The 17,672-nt window shown below is 53.2% G+C and overlaps 2 protein-coding genes and 1 long non-coding RNA gene across 11 annotated transcripts in view; 2 read left to right on the plus strand and 1 right to left on the minus strand.

Moving 5' to 3' along the window:
- STRADA (STE20 related adaptor alpha) overlaps positions 1-11,888 on the plus strand; it is a 28,052-nt gene extending 16,164 nt beyond the window's left edge. For 6 of the 8 annotated variants that reach the window (XM_038546909.1, XM_038546911.1, XM_038546908.1 and 3 more), the window contains 9 exons: positions 2,576-2,678; positions 3,508-3,629; positions 5,079-5,187; positions 5,305-5,428; positions 7,109-7,280; positions 7,804-7,908; positions 10,123-10,364; positions 10,657-10,699; positions 10,874-11,888. In XM_038546909.1, coding sequence (XP_038402837.1) covers positions 2,576-2,678; positions 3,508-3,629; positions 5,079-5,187; positions 5,305-5,428; positions 7,109-7,280; positions 7,804-7,908; positions 10,123-10,364; positions 10,657-10,699; positions 10,874-11,089 — 1,236 coding nt within the window. In that variant the 3' untranslated portion in view covers positions 11,090-11,888. The remainder of the gene's footprint in view (positions 1-2,575; positions 2,679-3,507; positions 3,630-5,078; positions 5,188-5,304; positions 5,429-7,108; positions 7,281-7,803; positions 7,909-10,122; positions 10,365-10,656; positions 10,700-10,873) is intronic. The other 2 variants (XM_038546912.1, XM_038546913.1) reach the window with 1 other exon arrangement.
- Positions 922-13,471, minus strand: LOC119873249. Of its 2 annotated transcripts, XR_005364306.1 has the most exons (3): positions 12,870-13,471; positions 6,358-6,591; positions 922-2,947 (listed from the first exon to the last, which is right to left on the minus strand). It is a non-coding gene; the product is annotated as an uncharacterized LOC119873249 (long non-coding RNA). The 2 variants fall into 2 exon arrangements; XR_005364305.1 differs by lacking the exons at positions 6,358-6,591; positions 12,870-13,471 and adding an exon at positions 4,674-6,342.
- Positions 13,472-14,400: 929 nt separating this feature from the next.
- On the plus strand, positions 14,401-16,866 carry LIMD2 (LIM domain containing 2). Its single transcript, XM_038546916.1, has 5 exons — positions 14,401-14,526; positions 15,318-15,412; positions 15,601-15,645; positions 15,726-15,865; positions 15,941-16,866. Exons 2-5 carry the CDS (start codon positions 15,371-15,373, stop codon positions 16,098-16,100), a joined length of 387 nt encoding a protein of 128 aa, XP_038402844.1. The 5' UTR covers positions 14,401-14,526; positions 15,318-15,370; the 3' UTR covers positions 16,101-16,866.
- The last annotated feature ends 806 nt before the right edge of the window (positions 16,867-17,672 follow it).

Raw genomic sequence — 17,672 nt, forward strand, 5'->3', positions numbered from 1 at the left:
GCTCTAAACAAATGGTTAGTTGCAATTTCAGAGCTCCCAGTTTGGACTTTTTGCTCAAGTTTTGTCCCTTAGTTTTGTATCTCTCACCTGTCTGAGGCACTTGGGATGTAGTACCCAGTATCTTAGGATTATTCTGAAGATCAGACTGTGTCAAGTTACACTGGCTATAAATGATCCTAGAATTTGTTTTCAGAGCATTTGAAAACACAGATAGCTATAAGAACCAAAATCAAACCAACCTTAACTATTGATCGAGCTCTTAGGATTCTGTTTTCTCTGTTCCATCTCATTTTTGAACAGAAGAGTGACCAAACAATAGGCAGCAAAAGAGGGAGAAGAGTAGAATTCACAGGTAGTGCTAAACTCGTCACATATTTCATCTCATTTAATTGTCACAACAACCCTATAAACTGGAAATTATTCCACTAATGAGATAATGGAGATCCAAGAGTTGAGAGTGACTTGCCCAGGGTCACAGAGCAAGTGATAGACCTGAGTTCAAGTTCTGCCTCTCTCTGGCCCCTGAGCCTATAGTCTTTGCATTAAACTATATATTTTACTTAAGATAGCCTTTCCCATGTTACCTTTTCCAAAATTTAACAGGTGCACGGTATAAAAGGTTCTCTGGATCAGTAGATTTGGAAAATGCTTGGGTTAAACAGTTAAGTTTCCTTACTACAAAACTTAAAGGAACTTAAAGCCTTTTATGCGAGCATGCCTTATAATTCTCCATGAGACAGAGGATGCTGCATTTTCTCATTTAATTGGATGTGTAAGCTGTTCCTGTGCATTAGCTGCCAAGATCAGTGTTCTAGGGGGCCTACTTTGGGGGAAATCCTACATTAAAACAACCCAGTAGAAAAATGGACAAGAGGCAGAAAGAGGCAATTTCACCTGGGAGAAACCCACATGGCCAATAAATATGTGAAAAAAGATGTTCAACTTTATTAGTAATCAAGGAAATGTAAATCAAATCCACAATGACATTGGCAAAAATTAATCTGATTTAGTAATAGAGGAAAATGGGTCAATGAGAACATACATATAATGCTGGAGGGAGTATTGATTAGTATAACCACTTTGGAAAATTTTACATTATCTTGTAAAGTTGATTGTTCATTTACATGGTAACCTAACAATTCAATTTCTGGTTATAAGCTTTCGAATAGCTCTATGTATACATCAGGAGACACATTCAGATGGGTTTCTAATAGCATATTCATGATAGCAGAACTGAAAACAACCCAAAAAGCCCATCAACACTAAAATGGATAAACAAGATGACTATTACACAACATGTGTGTATAGCATGGCTAAATACAACAATATAGATGAGTCTTAGAAATATGTAAAAGTTAAATTAGAAATGTGCTGACAGGGCTTTCTTTTGCTTGACTAGATTCCTCTTAGTGTTCTAGTAAGTGGTGCAAAAGGAAGAACGACACTTGGTTTCTTTCCCCATTGGCAGTGTGCACTCTTCTGAAACCAGATGTGCTTAAAATGTCAGGGACACCCAGCAAGGTGGTACCACCATGTCAGAACATTCTCAATTCACTCTCTTCGGGCTTGCACTGAGTCTGGGGCCTTTCATGTGTTCACAAAGACTTTTTCATAACTTGAGCTCAGGTTTAGGTATATAGTTTATGACATTTGAGCTGGCCTAAGGTTCTCCATTTCAATAGGACACACATCTGAAGAAAGAGAATCCAAAAGAAAGAAAAACATGGCTCCCAAATCATGCAAATAAATGTAGGTCTGGGAGAAAGAAACAGCCTTTTGAGCTAAAGGAAGAGCTATTGGTCTGCCATCAATTTTGCTGGGCCCCCTTTTGCTGGACCTCAGAAGCCAGAGTTATGATGCCCACATCCTAATTGGCTGGAGTCCAGCTTCATTTGCAGCAGGAATGAGGAAGCAGGTTACTTCCGCTGCCTGGGATCCTGGCTGAGACCTGACAGCTCTGTTCCTTGCCCTGCAGCCCTGTGTGTTGGCTGTTCTTTGTTTTTTGTTGTTTTTTGCTTCAGTTGGAAATGTCAGAGAATAATTGGTCTGGGCTTTTGGTTTGCTAAAGAGAGGACTTCTTATGGCCACATTTTCCCTGTAGCAAGATTCAACATGTGACCTTTGGAATCTTGTGGTCAGGACCTTCACATAGGACCCCAGTGGAGCAGGAAACTCAAGAGAACCCTCCCCACCTCTACCTCTCCATCCCCCTTCTGTTTTCTAAATATGCCTTTCTCCAGACATCTTTCCCCAATTAAGAATTTCATAGTTTTTAACAAATGAGCCAGTTGTTGGAAAGGACAAGCAAATCAACAGTTGACTGGAACTGGCCCTGTCCCCCACCCCCATTCATCGACAGTGCTCATACTTACTGGCTCTGATGTTAGTGCTGGTGACTACACTGAACATCTGATGTTTTACATTTCTCATCAGATAGTGCTGGAAAAATTTCTTTGACCCAGAGTCAGAATTTGCATGTTTAGATGCCAGTCTCCTGAGGGGTCTGAGTTACCACCTGCCTACTCCCATCCCACACCCAGTTTTCTCTTATTAACCTATTTTTCTTTTTCTTTAGACCAATGAGGCGAGCTCAGAGTCGATAGCATCCCTCTCTAAACAGGAGATCATGAGTAGCTTCCTGCCAGAGGGAGGGCGCTATGAGCTACTCACCGTCATAGGTAAAGTCCAGGAACTGCCATATTCAGGCTCCAGGGCACTGCCACGGTCTTCTCTGCATCTCCAGATGAGTGTGTGCCAAAGGCTGTCAGCTAGTTAGCAGGATTCAGGGTGACCAAGCAGCCATTTGTGGGTATCCTTTGCTTTGGTTTGCTTTGCTTCCAGGTATGGGTAAAGAGATTATGTTATCAGGAGAGAAGCTCTTTTTCAATTTTTTCTTTTTGGCTGTATGCTTCTGATGTCCTGGGCCATAGTCAGTTCAAATGGTTGGCTGAGGGATCCCTAGGTGGCGCAGCGGTTTGGCGCCTGCCTTCCGCCTAGGGCGCGATCCTGGAGACCCAGGATCGAATCCCACATCGGGCTCCCAGTGCATGGAGCCTGCTTCTCCCTCTGCCTGTGTCTCTGCCTTTCTCTCTCTCTCTCTCTCTCTGTGACTATCATAAATAAATAAAAATTAAAAAAAATGGTTGGCTGAGAAGGAATGGAGAGGAGACAAATCAAGAAATGTCAGCCACGAGGGTAACAGTAGTGACAGCTTTTTTTTTTTTTTTTTCTTTTTAAGTATTTGAGAGCAACGAGAGAGAGAGAGTGAGAGAGAGAGAGCCTGAGTAGGGGCAGAGAGAGAGGGAGAAGCAGGCTCTCCACTGAGCAGGGAGACTAAATCGGGACTTGATCCCAGGAACCTGAGCCAAAGGCAGACGCTTAACTGACTGAACCACACAGGTGCCCAGTAGTGACAGTTTTAACTTGAATTTTCTTTTTAAATCAAGTCTCTTTAAGGCAACCTTTGATGCTGTTGTCCTTGTTCATGGCATTCCCCTTTTCTTTTAGGCAAAGGATTTGAGGACCTGATGACAGTGAATCTAGCAAGGTACAAACCAACAGGGGAGTATGTGACAGTACGGAGGATTAACCTGGAAGCTTGTTCCAATGAGATGGTGACATTCTTGCAGGTAATAAAGCATGAATGGGACGCTTGAAGGGTGGGCTCTTTGTTTCAGTAGTAATCACAAGGCATCTCTTACATCTGTCTTCTGAAAGTAACTGGCAGAAAATGAAGGTGGACCTAACCAAGAGGTCGCAGAAGTTCTTAAGAATTGTGAGCATTTGGCACTAAGGACTCTATAATGCTTCTCAGGCCAATTTAGAGTCCCCTCCTCTTCTCCAAAGACTCTTTTGTGGCTCACTGATTCATTTATTTATTATTCAGAGAGGCTAAGTAACTTGCCCATAGTCACACACTCTCTACCACTTGTAGATATTCAAGTGGCAGACAAGTGCAGTCTTGTTCCAGGTTGAGGGCAGCCTGCTCTCCCATGACAGCCATCTTCTAGCTCTCGTCCTGTTTGTCCGAGTTTCCTTTCTGCTGGAGAAGCACATTGCTGCCTTCTTGTTAAACACGGAGAGCCCACAGATCCAGTAGCTGACCGGGGACTAGACTCTCCTTCCATGTCACAGGCTTGCACTGTGAACTCCTAAGATTCAGGGCTCGGGTCAGTGTATTCTCAGCAGTGGGCTTGCAGCCTCTCCTCCTACTTCATTCATAACGTGTCTCTGAATTCATGCTCATCTGATGGTGCTCTACTACCCACTCTTATGGTCAGAGTAGTTTTGTGGGTCTGAGGAGGGAACAAGAAGTCAGCTCCAGCTTAGCGATTTGGGAAGATAGATATCTGAGTTTATTCTAGAGCATGTTGGACTTGAGGGTTCTTGTTTTAATTCTTTGGAGTAGTGGATAAGTAGTAGCTATTGCCTTTTTGGCCTTAGCCCCTGTCCCAGAGGCGAGACCCCCAGAGTTTCTGTAGTTCTTTTGTGTAAATTCATTTTAAAATCCCTTAGGTCTGACACTTTCTGTAGCTGCTCTCTCAATCCCAGGTTGCTGGAGAAGTACCTTCGAATATCTAGTAGTTATTGTTTGCTCTCTGATGCTTTGTTTCTTTGTTCTATCAATTACAACATTTTCCTTTATAAGAGGAAAACATTTTTTGTTTTCTTACCTTAAAAAGGAGTTCTATGACTTATTCCTTGAAGTCGAGCTAGGCTTATTACTTCCTGTCTTCAGTCAACAGTTGGTTCTCATCGTTTCCGAGGTGACGAGCTGGGACCTTCTGTGATGTTGTTAGCAGTTTCTCTGTTGGTGGAGAATCTTTCTCGAGGCTCTTTAAGATTGGCTGGTGGAGCCAAACTGGGGCAGAAGCTGGCAGAGCAGTGCTGGCTTCCCTGCAGAGACAGTGGAGCCTGACATGTCTCCTACAGGTGACCACCCGCCTAGGCTGCTCCCAGGATGCTCAGCAGTGCTCCAGGGAGAATAAAGTCCCCATATTATTCCTGCTGCCACTTCCATGTTGAGCGTCCTTCTTCAGCGCCCCTTGATTCTGACTTCCACTTACCATTGCTTTCAGGGGGAGCTTCATGTCTCTAAACTCTTCAGCCATCCCAATATCCTGCCATATCGAGCCACCTTTATTGCAGACAATGAGCTGTGGGTTGTCACATCATTCATGGCATATGGTGAGTGGGACGGGGTCCTGGCAGAGAGGTGTTCTGAGAGCACCATCGTCAGCTGGCTCATGTGTGGTTTCCTTCTCTGTTACCCTTCCCCTCTGTCCCCACAATTGTGTTCTTCAGGTTCTGCAAAGGATCTCATCTGCACGCACTTCATGGATGGCATGAATGAACTGGCGATTGCTTACATCCTGCAGGGGGTGCTCAAGGCCCTGGACTATATCCACCACATGGGATACGTACACAGGTGCATTTTTCGACATAACTATAACTGTCCATCACCAGAGCAGGGGTCTGTGCCCGGAAGCCCTCAGATAAACGGTGGAAGGTTGATTGAAGCTGGCGAAGTCAGAGTTTAAACCAAGGCTTGGGCCCTGGTCCTTGCCTCTGACTTGGTAGAGCATTTTGTCTGTCAGTGCTGCCTTTATCTGTCCTGAGCGGCTTGGTCCTGAGTACCATGTGAGAAGAACATCTGACATGGACCCCTGCACCCCACTGCCCCTCCCTTCCTTGGAGCACCCAAACTGGCGTATGTGCGAGGGATGTCAGCCCTATGCTGCGAGGCTAAGGGGAAGGCAGGGTGCTCAGAAAAGCAGCTCACGGTAGGGAAGATAAGGAAACTGGGCCCCTCCCTAACTCCACATACAAAGGGGCACTTCAGATTGATTATGTATAATAATCCATGTCTAATGTCAAAATGTCTAATATAAAACTACAGACTTAGAAGGAAATAGTTTTATGACCCGAGGCTTCTAGGTATTTTAGAAGCACAAAACATAAGACCAAAAAAAGAAAAAATGATGGATTTGATTACATCAAGATTAAAGGTCTCTCTCTAATAAAGGACACCATGAACAAAATTAAGAAATGGGTAACAGCATGTAAGAGTAAGCTTTGTCTAAAACACACAGGAGATCTGTAACAAGGAAATCCTGTGAATGAGTAAGAAAGAAATAGGAAAGAATAGAAAAAAGAGCAAAGGGTTTGAAGTTTATAAAGAAGAAACCCAAGGGAGACAGACTAGGGAAGAGGCTTATCCAGGCCTTATCAAGTCCAGGAAGCAGACTTGGGACATTTGGGCAAGGATTACCTGAGTCTTAAGTGTCATATTAACAGACACTCAAAGCTAACAATAATTAGAAGAGCAAATAAAAACAGGAGGACGTCACTCTATACCTGAGACTGCTGTAATTTGGAGGCTGAATGAGGCCCAGTGTGGTAAGGAGGTGAGTTCTCTTATCAGCGTAGTGGAAGATGGCCTGACATGATCAGGGTCACTCGGGACTGGGACCATCGATGCTGCTCTGGGTGTACGCTCCCAAGAAACCCTCACACAGACCCCTTCAGGGGACATATGTGGATGTCATCGTTCATGTTCATGGTGGTTAGAAGCAGTGTCAGTGCTCCTTCCTGGGACAATGGATGAGTAAAAGTGTTAGATTCCACCCCAGGGTACAGGTGGCAGTTGGGAGCAAAGGTTGATTGTAGACAGGTGGCAGCACAGCTGGATCTTCCAAACAGCACTGAGAGGTGAAGGAAGAATGAGATAGTAAATTGAAAATATATACATATAGAACCCTGCTACAGTTTACAAGAACACCTGCAAACAAAAAGTACAGATTCAAAGCAGTAGATGGTAGGGAAAGCAGGGGTCTGTGAGCATAAAAGAGAACTTTAACAAAATATAAATAAGTTTTAAAGTCAGGTGATTCGTAAATTGGGTCATGCTATTTTCTCTTTTATCATGCATGTGTTATATACAAATACATGTTTATGTATATAGTATGTACATATACACATGTAAAACACACACCCAAACACTGCCAGGGAGAGCGCTGCCTGGAGCTAGTATGTGAAGATCAAAGGTCTGTGGCATAAGGGGCTCCTGCTGCCCCGTGACACCCTCTCTCCACCCCCATCCTCCCAGGAGTGTCAAAGCCAGCCACATTCTGATCTCCTCCGACGGGAAGGTCTACCTGTCTGGTTTACGCAGCAACCTCAGCATGATCAGCCATGGGCAACGGCAGCGTGTGGTCCACGACTTTCCTAAGTACAGTGTCAAGGTTCTGCCGTGGCTCAGCCCGGAGGTCCTCCAGCAGGTCTGTGGACTGAGTCCCAAGGAGCCCCCATCCCTCACCAACCTGAGTTTCCTGAGGGAACCTTCTGAAATTTCCCGGGATCGGGCGGTGCTTTGCTTCTGAGTGGAGTGCAGGGTTCCAGAGGGAAGGGTTCCTGCTCAGTGTGGGCATTACGTGCCCATTGCAGATGGTGTTTTTTCCCCCTCTGTGGGGCCCCAAACTGGACCTAATGCTATTTCAACTCCCTTCAGAGACCTTCCCATCTTCCAAGAAGAGTGAGCATTCTGGAAATACTTGGTGCTCGCCACATCCCTCCACTAAGCAGGAGCATGGGGTCCCACATTTCTTCCTGCTTGCTATACAACATGAGACATTCATTCCTTTAAAATATCAGCTATTCTTCAGTAGTTCAGGCAAGGAGAATGGGCCATATTTGAGACAGGCATTCTTTTCCTCTCCTGGGATGTCACTCCATGCCCTTCTCTTCTAAGAACAACCAAGGCTACAAATGGAGTGATCTGTGACTTTTTTTCTCCTGACTTAGAATCTTCAGGGTTACGATGCCAAGTCTGACATCTACAGTGTGGGAATCACAGCCTGTGAGCTGGCCAATGGCCATGTCCCCTTTAAGGATATGCCCGCCACCCAGGTGAGCCTGCAGCCTAGTTTCCTTCTTGCCCTCAGATCTCCCTCAGCATGCCTTACCCCTCTGTGGGAGGGAACCCCGGGGGGGACAGCCCCTGTTGTAGGGCCTGGGGCAGGAATACAAGTGAAAGCCCACATGGCATGTGTCTATTTTTTTGTGTGTGTGGGAGGGAACCCCGGGGGGACAGCCCCTGTTGTAGGGCCTGGGGCAGGAATACAAGTGAAAGCCCACATGGCATGTGTCTATTTTTTTTTTAAGATTTTATTTATTTATTCATGAGAGACAGCGAGAGAGAGAGAGAGAGAGAGAGAGAGAGAGAGGCAGAGACACAGGCAGAGGGAGAAGCAGGCTCCATGCAGGGAGCCCGACACAGGACTTGATCCCGGGACTCCAGAATCACACCCTGGGCCAAAGGCAGGTGCTAAACCGCTGAGCCACCCGGGGATCCCCTGCACGTGTCTATTTAGATGTATAAATCAAGCAAACACATTTTTATAAATTTATAAAATATATTGTGTCCTCCTACCTTGCTAAATACTTGGAAGGCCAGTTTCTAACTTGTAGTTCTCAAACTTCTCAGGTTCTGGGTTCTCACATTCTGGTCTTGGGGACCTCTCACCTACAAGTTCAATTTCTTTTCATGCCCCTTATAATAACTACTCTTTGGCCACTGCTTGGCACACACAGTCAGTGATACTGTGTACCTTTGGGAGACAGACTAGGGAAGAGGCTTATCCAGGCCTTATCAAGTCCAGGAAGCAGACTTGGGACATTTGGGCAAGGATTACCTGAGTCCTAAGTACCTGGAGCATGATCTAGAACTGGGAGGGTGTGGGGGTAGGCTCTGAGCAAGCCTCTTCCTTGAATCCACAGATGGCCCTATGGGAAGAGGGGCAGCTAAAGAATGGCTAGAGGGTGAGACTGCAGAGCAGGGGCCCACGGAGACTTCTGGGAGGATGTGACATTTGACCCTTGAAGGCAAATAGGAATTAACTGTGTGAAGAATAGAAACTAGGAAGGAAACTTGTAGACAGAGGGAACACCATGTGCAAAGACTCAGAGTCAAGAAAGGATAGGATCTGGGGAATGGCAGTAGTTACCAATAGCTGAAGTGCAAGTGCTTCGAGGGGGCTTCTCGGTGATGTGGCTGGAAAAGGAAGCCAAGGGCTTTGTGTGCTATGCTAGGGCATTTGGTTCCCATCCCAAAGCATTTGGAAAACTGCTGGTGGCTTTTAAGCCCAAAAGTGATAGCTTCAGATACATAATTTTAGAAAGATCATTACAGCAGGTGGATTAGACTAGCAGACTAGTTAGGAGAGTATAGAAACCTAGGTAAGGAATATAGAAAAATCTAAGACAGTCACAGAAAGGTGCTCAGGAAAGGTAAAGGGCTATGTGAAGTGAACAAGAGGTACGGGTCCAGAAACAGCACGGTCCAGTAGCACTTTCTGAGCTCATAGGAGTCCCTTATCTGTGCTGCCCAGTACGGTGGCCACTAGCCACCTGTGGCTATTGAGCACTTACAGTGTGGCCTGAATTGAGCAACTGAATTGTAAGCTAAATTTAAATTAAGTATAAACAGCTATATGTGACTGGTGGCTACCATATTAGGCAGCACAGCTCTAGAGAAACTTCCAGGTTTCTGGCTTGGAAGTTCACAAGGACAACCCTAGTGACAGCAGTCCTTAAAGCGGGGCTAGTTTTGCACATGTGGACTGAGGACTTCGGCACGGCCACCCCAGCTGAGCCTGCCCCTGAGTGCACTGCTCCTGTGCAGGCGTGCCACCGTGATAGCCCAGGGCGGGGCAGGGCGGGTGCCACATACACACCCCTTCAGACCCTGGGTACAACAAACGGGCTGAGTGCCAAAGAAAATGACCTGATGGCCGCCTTCACTCTGGGTTGAAGGCCGTACAGTTCAAAGGATGTGATAATGTCTTAGAAATAGGAGAGGAGACTGGGAGCCCCTTCCTTGCAGCCACGGTCGGGAGGTTGCATCTTTGTAGGCCTTCTCCCCTTCCCTCTGGCCTAGCTAGGGTATGGCTGCTTAGCCAGTGGCCAGCATTCCTTTGGGAAAATTAGACTTATCCCACTTCTCTTTTTTCTACTCCCCCAAGCCACTTTTGTATATTGGGAAAAGTATATTTGTGAAGAAACTATTCTATAGACTTCCCAGGGGCCCCCCTCCAGCCTGGATCCTGGCTCTGTCCTCCCCAGATGCTGCTGGAGAAGCTGAATGGCACAGTGCCCTGCCTGCTGGACACCAGCACCATCCCCGCTGAGGAGCTGACCATGAGCACTTCACGCTCAGCAGCCAACTCTGGCCTGAGTGACAGCCTGGCCACAAGCACCCCCAGGACCTCCAATGGCGACTCGCCATCCCACCCCTATCACCGCACCTTTTCCCCTCACTTCCACCACTTTGTGGAGCAGTGCCTTCAGCGCAACCCTGACGTAAGGTATTTCCTCTGGGCTAGGAGTGGGCTTTCAGGGGAGCATGGGGCGGGGTGGGGGGGTGGAGCTGGGGCATTGAAGGCAGAGTTTGGGAGGATGCATCTGTCCTATAAAGGGCTGGGTTCCCGGAGGAGTCCTGAGCTCCTGTGGCCAGAGACTTAGAAGCCAGCTTGGGTGTCGTTTCTTAGAGGGCTGAGGGAAGAAGTAGAGGATGCTTGAGGATGAGATGTAAGCAGCAGGATTTTGGAAGTCTGGGGCACAGGAGTGACCCTAGTCTCTCTTCCCCTTTCTTTACAGACCAAGTGCCAGCACCCTCCTGAACCATTCTTTCTTCAAGCAGGTACAATAGCACTTTTCCAGGGTTCCCTGGGTTTTTTTTCTTGCCTGTGCTTCTAACTACCTTGTACTCCCTTAGCTTCGGGGTCCCTAGATATATTCTCTCCTCTTCCCTTTGAATCAGAGAAATGGCCATGTTTCTGAAACCCTTTAAAGGTGCTGCTCTTTCCTCTCATAGAGATTTTTGGCTCTAACAGACCAGCTGTCATGGGGCCACTTGCCCCACGGTGCCCTGGGAGCCAGAGCAACAGGATCCACCCCCACCTGTCTCTCCTCCCTCAGATCAAGCGACGCGCCTCAGAGGCTTTGCCTGAGTTACTACGCCCTGTCACCCCCATCACCAATTTTGAGGGCAGCCAGCCTCAGGATCACAGCGGAATCTTTGGCCTGGTAACGAACCTGGAAGAGCTAGAGGTGGACGACTGGGAGTTCTGAGCCTCTGAAGAATGCACACGTTCTCCATCCCGGGACACATGAGCCCCAGCGGGGGCCCTTCCCGAGGGCTGGCCACATTCCCACTCTCCTGAGTGCAGACTGGGTAGAAAAGACATTTCTGCCAGGTTGGTTGGCCACTTACTCACTGGGAAAGAAATTCCTGGAGAGAAACCTTCATTACTGCTCCAGGACTTCTGAGACATAAGGGAATCCTGGCAGCCAGTGATCAGAGGCCGGGAAGCTGACATTCCATCCTGGGAGCTCAGGTGACCTCTTCAGAAGGAAGAGATGCTGTTCTGGCCCTGGAGGGCTGAAGGCCAAGCCCAGGATTTGACTCCTTGACCCAGAGGATTGTGTGACTTCCTCTTCTCACTCTTGTCCTACTAGCCTGTTCCATCCTCTTCCTCTGCTCTCAGATCCTGTAGGTCCATGGAGGGGCAAGCAATAAGCAACCTGCCCCCCACCCTAGCCCCCAGACTTCTCCCTAATAATTGAAGGGAAGAGCATTTTTTTCTTGTTAAGCACCAGGTTAAGGCTGGGGCAGTCCCTCCTCACCTGCTCATTGCTTGGGCGGAAACACCTTCCCATAGTTCATCTGTGTGGCTCATCCCTTTCCCACCAAGAGCCCATCTTACTGCCTCCTGTCGGCACCTGGAGGCTTCCTCCAAGGCCACAAGGTCTTGCCTAGCCTGAGGACTTAAGTCCTTGTGCAGCTTTAGTTTCATCGCCAGAACAAATTAAAATTTTTGGAGAATCCATTGGAGAGTGGTATTGCTGTGTGCTGGCCACGCAGGCTGGGACAGGAGTCCCTCAGCCCCACATTCTGGCATCCCAGAGTGGTCCCACGAGCGCATGTGCAAGCACAGCTGTAACTATCATCAGATAGCCTCACAACACACGTAATAGATTTGTCTCCTCACTATCCAAAGATGTGAGGCCGTCCGTTTTAGCCCACGGCCAGCAAACCACTTTGGGGCCGAAAGGTCCAGGTGCTAAAGACTAGCCTTTCTGCAGGACCCCTTCTGGGCCGCTAGGAGTCCAGGCAGAAGAGGCTCGTGTTTGGCAGGAAAGGAGGTAGATGGTCTTGTTCTGTAACATGACTTGCAGTGTCTCCTTACCCCTGGAACTAATACCCAAGGAGCAGGTAACCCAAGAACCAAACCTGTTCCCTCTCATCCTGGCTGGCTGCCAGCAAGGCTGGGCAGGGGAGTGATTCTGACCTGGGTCTCCAGGGTGCCTCCCGGCCTGCATGGGCACCAGCCTGGCACCTTCCCTGCCTGCCAGTCCCTCTGGGGTGAGGCGCCCTCCTCTCGCTCAGGCCCTAAAAATGTCAGATTAAGGAAGTGCCCCTCCCTCTGAATGCCTCTGACCTGAAGCTGCTCTGAGCCATCAAATGCTCTCAGTTTCCCTTCCCTCAGAAATTATTAACACCAGTTGAAAAACAAAAAATATCTCCTTTGGGCAGTTACAGGGCTTGAGGTGAAAGGAATGACACCCACTAGGGGGCTGAGTGGGGAGGCCAGGTCACATTTGTTTCCAAGCCTCCTCCTTACCCCTGCCCAGCTCATCTTTAAACCTCAAGTTCCCTTTTCTCAACACCATCATCAGCCTGTTTTCTTTCCTTCTGAACTGCTTTCTTCACCTTGTGGTCGGGTCCGTTCATCCTCCTGCGCCCAAGCTGCTGTTCCTGTGGTGGCTGCTGGCAGATCCCCCCACCCCACCCCCCCACCCCCGCAGACCTGTCCTGGGCAGGGGAGGTGGCTCCACAGTGCCTGCTGCAGGCGCAGCTTGCTCCTGGTGCTCCTCCAGTGGGTGAGGGCCACGCTTTCCTGCATCACTGCAGCCGCCTTTGAGAATCTGGTCACTGCTGTGCAAGCTGCCAGGAAAGATGCACACAAACACAGTTTTAGAATTGTCTCACATACACACACACACACACACACACACACACACACCCCATCCAAGGAGTCTGGGCCTGCAGCTCCCCCCAAACATAAATCTTCCTCTAGGGCGGGGCAGGAGGCTGGGGAGAAAAAGCAAAGCAGGCCATGGGAGCCCTGAGGGAGCCAAGGGAACAGCTGGGGCCTGGGGAAGCTGCTCCCTCCCTCCAGCCCCTGCGGCTCTGAGCTGTTCCGTTCCCTGACACGTGTGTGTGGGCTGTGCTCTGGAGCCACTAGTTCTATTCCTGCCACAGTGTGGGAACAAGCTATGTTTAGGGCTGTGTTTGGTGAAACTGCTTCCAGCCAGACCTCAGGCGGAGCCCGGCAGTCCCCGCAGCCAGGTAGACGGCATCTCCCCACAGAGGCCCCTCCGGGAAGCCACGGCCGCATGCACAGCACAACTGAGGCCCTACCCCCCCCCCCCCCGTGGGTGACAGTCACCCCCTGTGCCCTCCCACCGTCCAGCGGTGCGCTGGAGCCCGGGCAGCCGCTGGGCCAGCGGGCAGGGAGTACGGAGCGGCCAAGCCCGCCGCCCAGCTTGGGTACTTGGAGCCGGCGTTGCATCTTCAGGCCTCGCTCCCTCGCTCCCTCGCTCCCTCGCGGTAAGGGAGGTTCAAGGGAGGTTCGGGCGCCGAGATTGAGATTCGCTTGTCTGAAGGACGGAACCGTCCGAAGGGGGTGCCCTCGATTTCTCTCAGGCGACGGTGTCGGTGGGTGAGGCGCGGCGGGACTCCCGCCACACACGGGCACCACAGGAACGCTGTCGCGCCGCGGGCCTTGCAGCCTCCGGGGGCCCTTGCCTGTGGGGTCGCAGCAGACCGGACCCCCACAGACCGGCCCGCGGGGAGCCGGCGGCCCCAGGTGACCACCACGGGGCGCCGCGCCTCGCAGCCTCGCAGCCTCGCAGCCTCGCAGCCTCGCAGCCTCGCAGCCTCGCAGCCTCGCGGGGCGGGACCGCGTGCCGGCTGGCCCTGCCGCCTCGGGGGCGGCCTCTGGCGGCGGGAGGGCTCCGCGGCCGGAGCGGGCGTGGGATCCCGGACCCGGCCGCCCCCGCGGGGCTGTCACCCTGGGGAAACTGAGGCCGCGGGAGGCCCAGGGACGCCCCGGCGATCGTCCCCGCCTCGGTCTGGAGCGGGCCGGCGGGGGCGGCGCGGGCGCCGGAGCGCGGGGTCGGGGCGGCGGGGCAGACAAAGGCAGGGGACGCGAGCGAGGGGAAGACAAAGCGCAGAGGGGGTCGGCGGCGGCGCCGGGGCCCCGGAGGCGGCTCCGGGCGCGGCGGAGCCAATGGGCGGGCGCGGGGCGGGGGCCGGCGGGGGCGGCGCCGCGATAAGGCGGTGGCGGCGGCGGCCGCTCGGGGACCACTGGCAGCGGCGGGAGCTCGCGCCCGCGCCCTCCACGCACCCGAGGCGTCCCCCGGAGACCGACCCCCCGCCCCGCGGCCCAGGCCGGGGCCCCGGTGAGACCCGCGGGCGGGCCGGGGAGGGGCCTGCATCCGCCTCGCAAGCCCGGGCGCCCAGGAGGGGGTGCGGGCGCGAGGGCCGCCTCCCGCGGGGTCCCGACGCCCCGCGCCCCGCGCCCCGCGCCCCGCGCCCCCGCGCCCCGAGGCCGGCGACCGCCCTCCCGGGCGCGCCTCCGAGCAGGGACGGGGCCGAATCCCCCTGGCTGGGCCCGCGGGGGTCCCGGGTCTGGGGCCCGGTCCTCGTCGGCCCTGGGCCGAGAAGCGGGGCGCGGGCGGCGGCTTGGCGGGGCGGGGCGGGGCGGGCGGCGCGGCCGGAGCGCTGTCCGGGGGCTGCGCCGGCCGAGAGGGGGGCGCCCGCGGCCTCGGCTGCGTCGGGCCGGGGTCAGGCCGGGCCAGCGGATTCTCACCGAGGCCCCGCCCGCCCCGCGACCTCCCCTCGGCCTCCCCTCGGCCTCCCCTCGGCCTCCCCTCGGCGCGGCGGGGTCCGGGCAGCGGGCGCTCACGGCGGCTGCGCGGCGCCCCCTCCGCTGGCCGCTGCCGGCTAACTCTGTGCTTTCCCCACGACACACGGTTCCACTCAGGGACCCCCGGGCCCCGGGGGGCGGCGTGGGGGGCGGGCGGGCGGAGGGGGTGGGTGAGGGGCGGAAGTGGCAAGACCCAGAGCAACAGGAAATGACTTAGGGAAAGTCCCAACCGCAGCCCCCCAGCCCCTGCCTGTAAGCGCTCCCCGCCCCCCCGCAGGCTGGGGAAGGGCTTGTGGGGCGCTGCCGACCGACTTCCCCTTGCAGAACCCAGCGGGTGCCGCGTCTCCACCTGGGGCCTCCATCGCCCTCACCGAGCCATGTTCCAGGCTGCAGAAGCCGCCCAGGCCACCCCCTCTCATGTAGGTGATCATCGGGCCGGGAGGGCCCCTCGCCCGCCGGCATCTGGCCTGGGGTGAAGGGGTGAGGGGCGGCGGGCTTGCCTGCCACCCTTTGCCCCGCCCCCCGGGGCCCTGGGACCCGGCGGGCGCCCCGCAGCAATGGGCTGGGCATCCCTCAGCTGACCTGGCCGACTGGCCCTCTCCCTTAGGAAGCCAAAGGCGGCGGTGGCAGCAGCACTGTCCAGCGCTCCAAGGTAGGGCCCGGGAGAGGAGCGTCGCGGGGAAGAAGGGAGGGGCATGGGCTAGGCCCCCGCTTACTCTCTCCTGCCGTCAGTCCTTCAGCCTTCGCGCCCAGGTGAAGGAGAGCTGTGCGGCCTGCCAGAAGACCGTGTACCCCATGGAGCGGCTAGTGGCCGACAAGCTCATTTTCCACAACTCTTGCTTCTGTTGCAAGCACTGTCACACCAAGCTGAGGTGCGCCCTTGCCCTGCCCCTGCCCTCACCTGCCAGCCCTGACCTGACCTGACCACAGTTGTTCTGCTTCTGCAGCCTGGGCAGCTACGCGGCACTGCACGGGGAATTTTACTGCAAACCCCACTTCCAGCAGCTGTTTAAAAGCAAAGGCAACTACGACGAGGGCTTTGGCCGGAAGCAGCACAAGGAGCTCTGGGCCCACAAGGAGGTGGACCCTGGCACCAAGACGGCCTGAGGCCCCTCTGCCGGCCACTGTCTCTGCAGAAGAGGGCCTGGAGTGGGGCAGTAGGGAGGGTGGGAAAGAGTGGACCTGCTCTTGGGGTGGGGGGGTGGATCCTGGGGTGCATCCCAGGGTGGGATAGGGACAAGGCCATCTTGCTCAGGCAGAGGGTTGAGGGGGCAGGGCTCTGCTCCAGGATTCCTTCATTCTCCCTGGGTGGGGGTGGCTCGGGAATCAGGATTGGGGTTTGTTCACCACCCTGCTTCCTACTTCTTTCAGCCTCCCCCTATGGCCCCTTGGGAGGCCCCCAAGCCCAGCTTCCCTATCTAGGTGCCTTTTCTCCAGTAAGGAGTCAGCATGCCCCCTCAGGGTCCCAAGCTCCCTCACTGCCACCTGGGGCTCTCTGCGGCCCTCATGTCTCCCCATCTACCTCTGCCCTTAGCCTGGTCCTGAGCCATGGAGACCGGAGGAAGGAGAGCCAGTGTGTCCTTGCTGGGCCTCCCGGAATGCCCACCAAGGCCCTGGCGGGGGGAGGGGGAGGAAGTGGATTAGCCCTGCCCTCCCCCAAAAGGCGAAGCACGACTTGCCCAGTGGGGCTTGGGACCCATCTTGCACCACCGGAGTCACGAAGCGGAAGCTAAAGCACCACCGCCAGGCTGAGAGCCACAGAGACTGGCTGGGGGCTGGCATCCGCCATGCTCACCTTCTCTTTCTCCCCTGTTGCTGCCGGTTCTGACTGTTGTGATCAACCCTATTTTAAATATGTTTTAACAGATTCTGACTCTGTATCATGTGGCCTGATTGGGGGGTTGGGAGCTTTGTGGCAGGAAGGATGCAGAGGTGACAGGGAGCATGGTCAGTCCAAAGCACTTCTGGCCTTGATTGGGGTGGGAGTGGGGCTGGTGATGGGTATCAAGGAAATGCCAACCAGCCTGAGAGAAAAAGGGGGGTGCCCCTTTTGCAATAGCCAGATCTCCTCCACACTGTCCTATCCAGAGTGGTTTCATAACTGGAACTCTACTTTGCTTGTCAGCCTGTGTTCTTTAAGAGAGGGTCAGGCTGGGGAGCCTGGCTGGCTCAGTTGGTAGAGCATGCAACTCTTGAACTCAAGGTTGTGAGTTCAAACCCCACATTGAGTGTAGAGCCTACTTCAGGCTATCCATAGGTGATGGACCCTGGCCTCACTGCACTTCAGTATTTTGCAAGGCAAAACCCTTCTCCTGAGTCCCTGTCTGGAACCTCCCTCCCCTGCCCGCCTTTGCCTTGGAAATCAGCAAAGGATGGTAGAAACCAGCAGATTCAGCAAGTGCTGTTGAAGGTTCTCTAGTTTGCTGTGTCCTTCCCCATCTGTCATCTTCCCCTTGCTTTTTCAATCTCTGGGGAGTGGGGCAGCTGCAGGCACCATCCCAGGTAGTCGAAGGAGAAACAGCTTCTCTGTTCCTTGGAGGGACAAGTTTACCGTAGGGCAAATGCAGCCAACGTGGAGGACCTGAGACCCCACCCCCAGAGGATTATAGGTAGGAAGTCTGGGTTGTCCTGTTTGGACCCAACTGTCCTGATTTCTCCAAACTGCCCATGGGCTACATG

The sequence above is a fragment of the Canis lupus genome, chromosome 9 (assembly GCF_011100685.1).
Source record: "Canis lupus familiaris isolate Mischka breed German Shepherd chromosome 9, alternate assembly UU_Cfam_GSD_1.0, whole genome shotgun sequence".
In the NCBI taxonomy this organism is placed as follows: domain Eukaryota; kingdom Metazoa; phylum Chordata; class Mammalia; order Carnivora; family Canidae; genus Canis; species Canis lupus.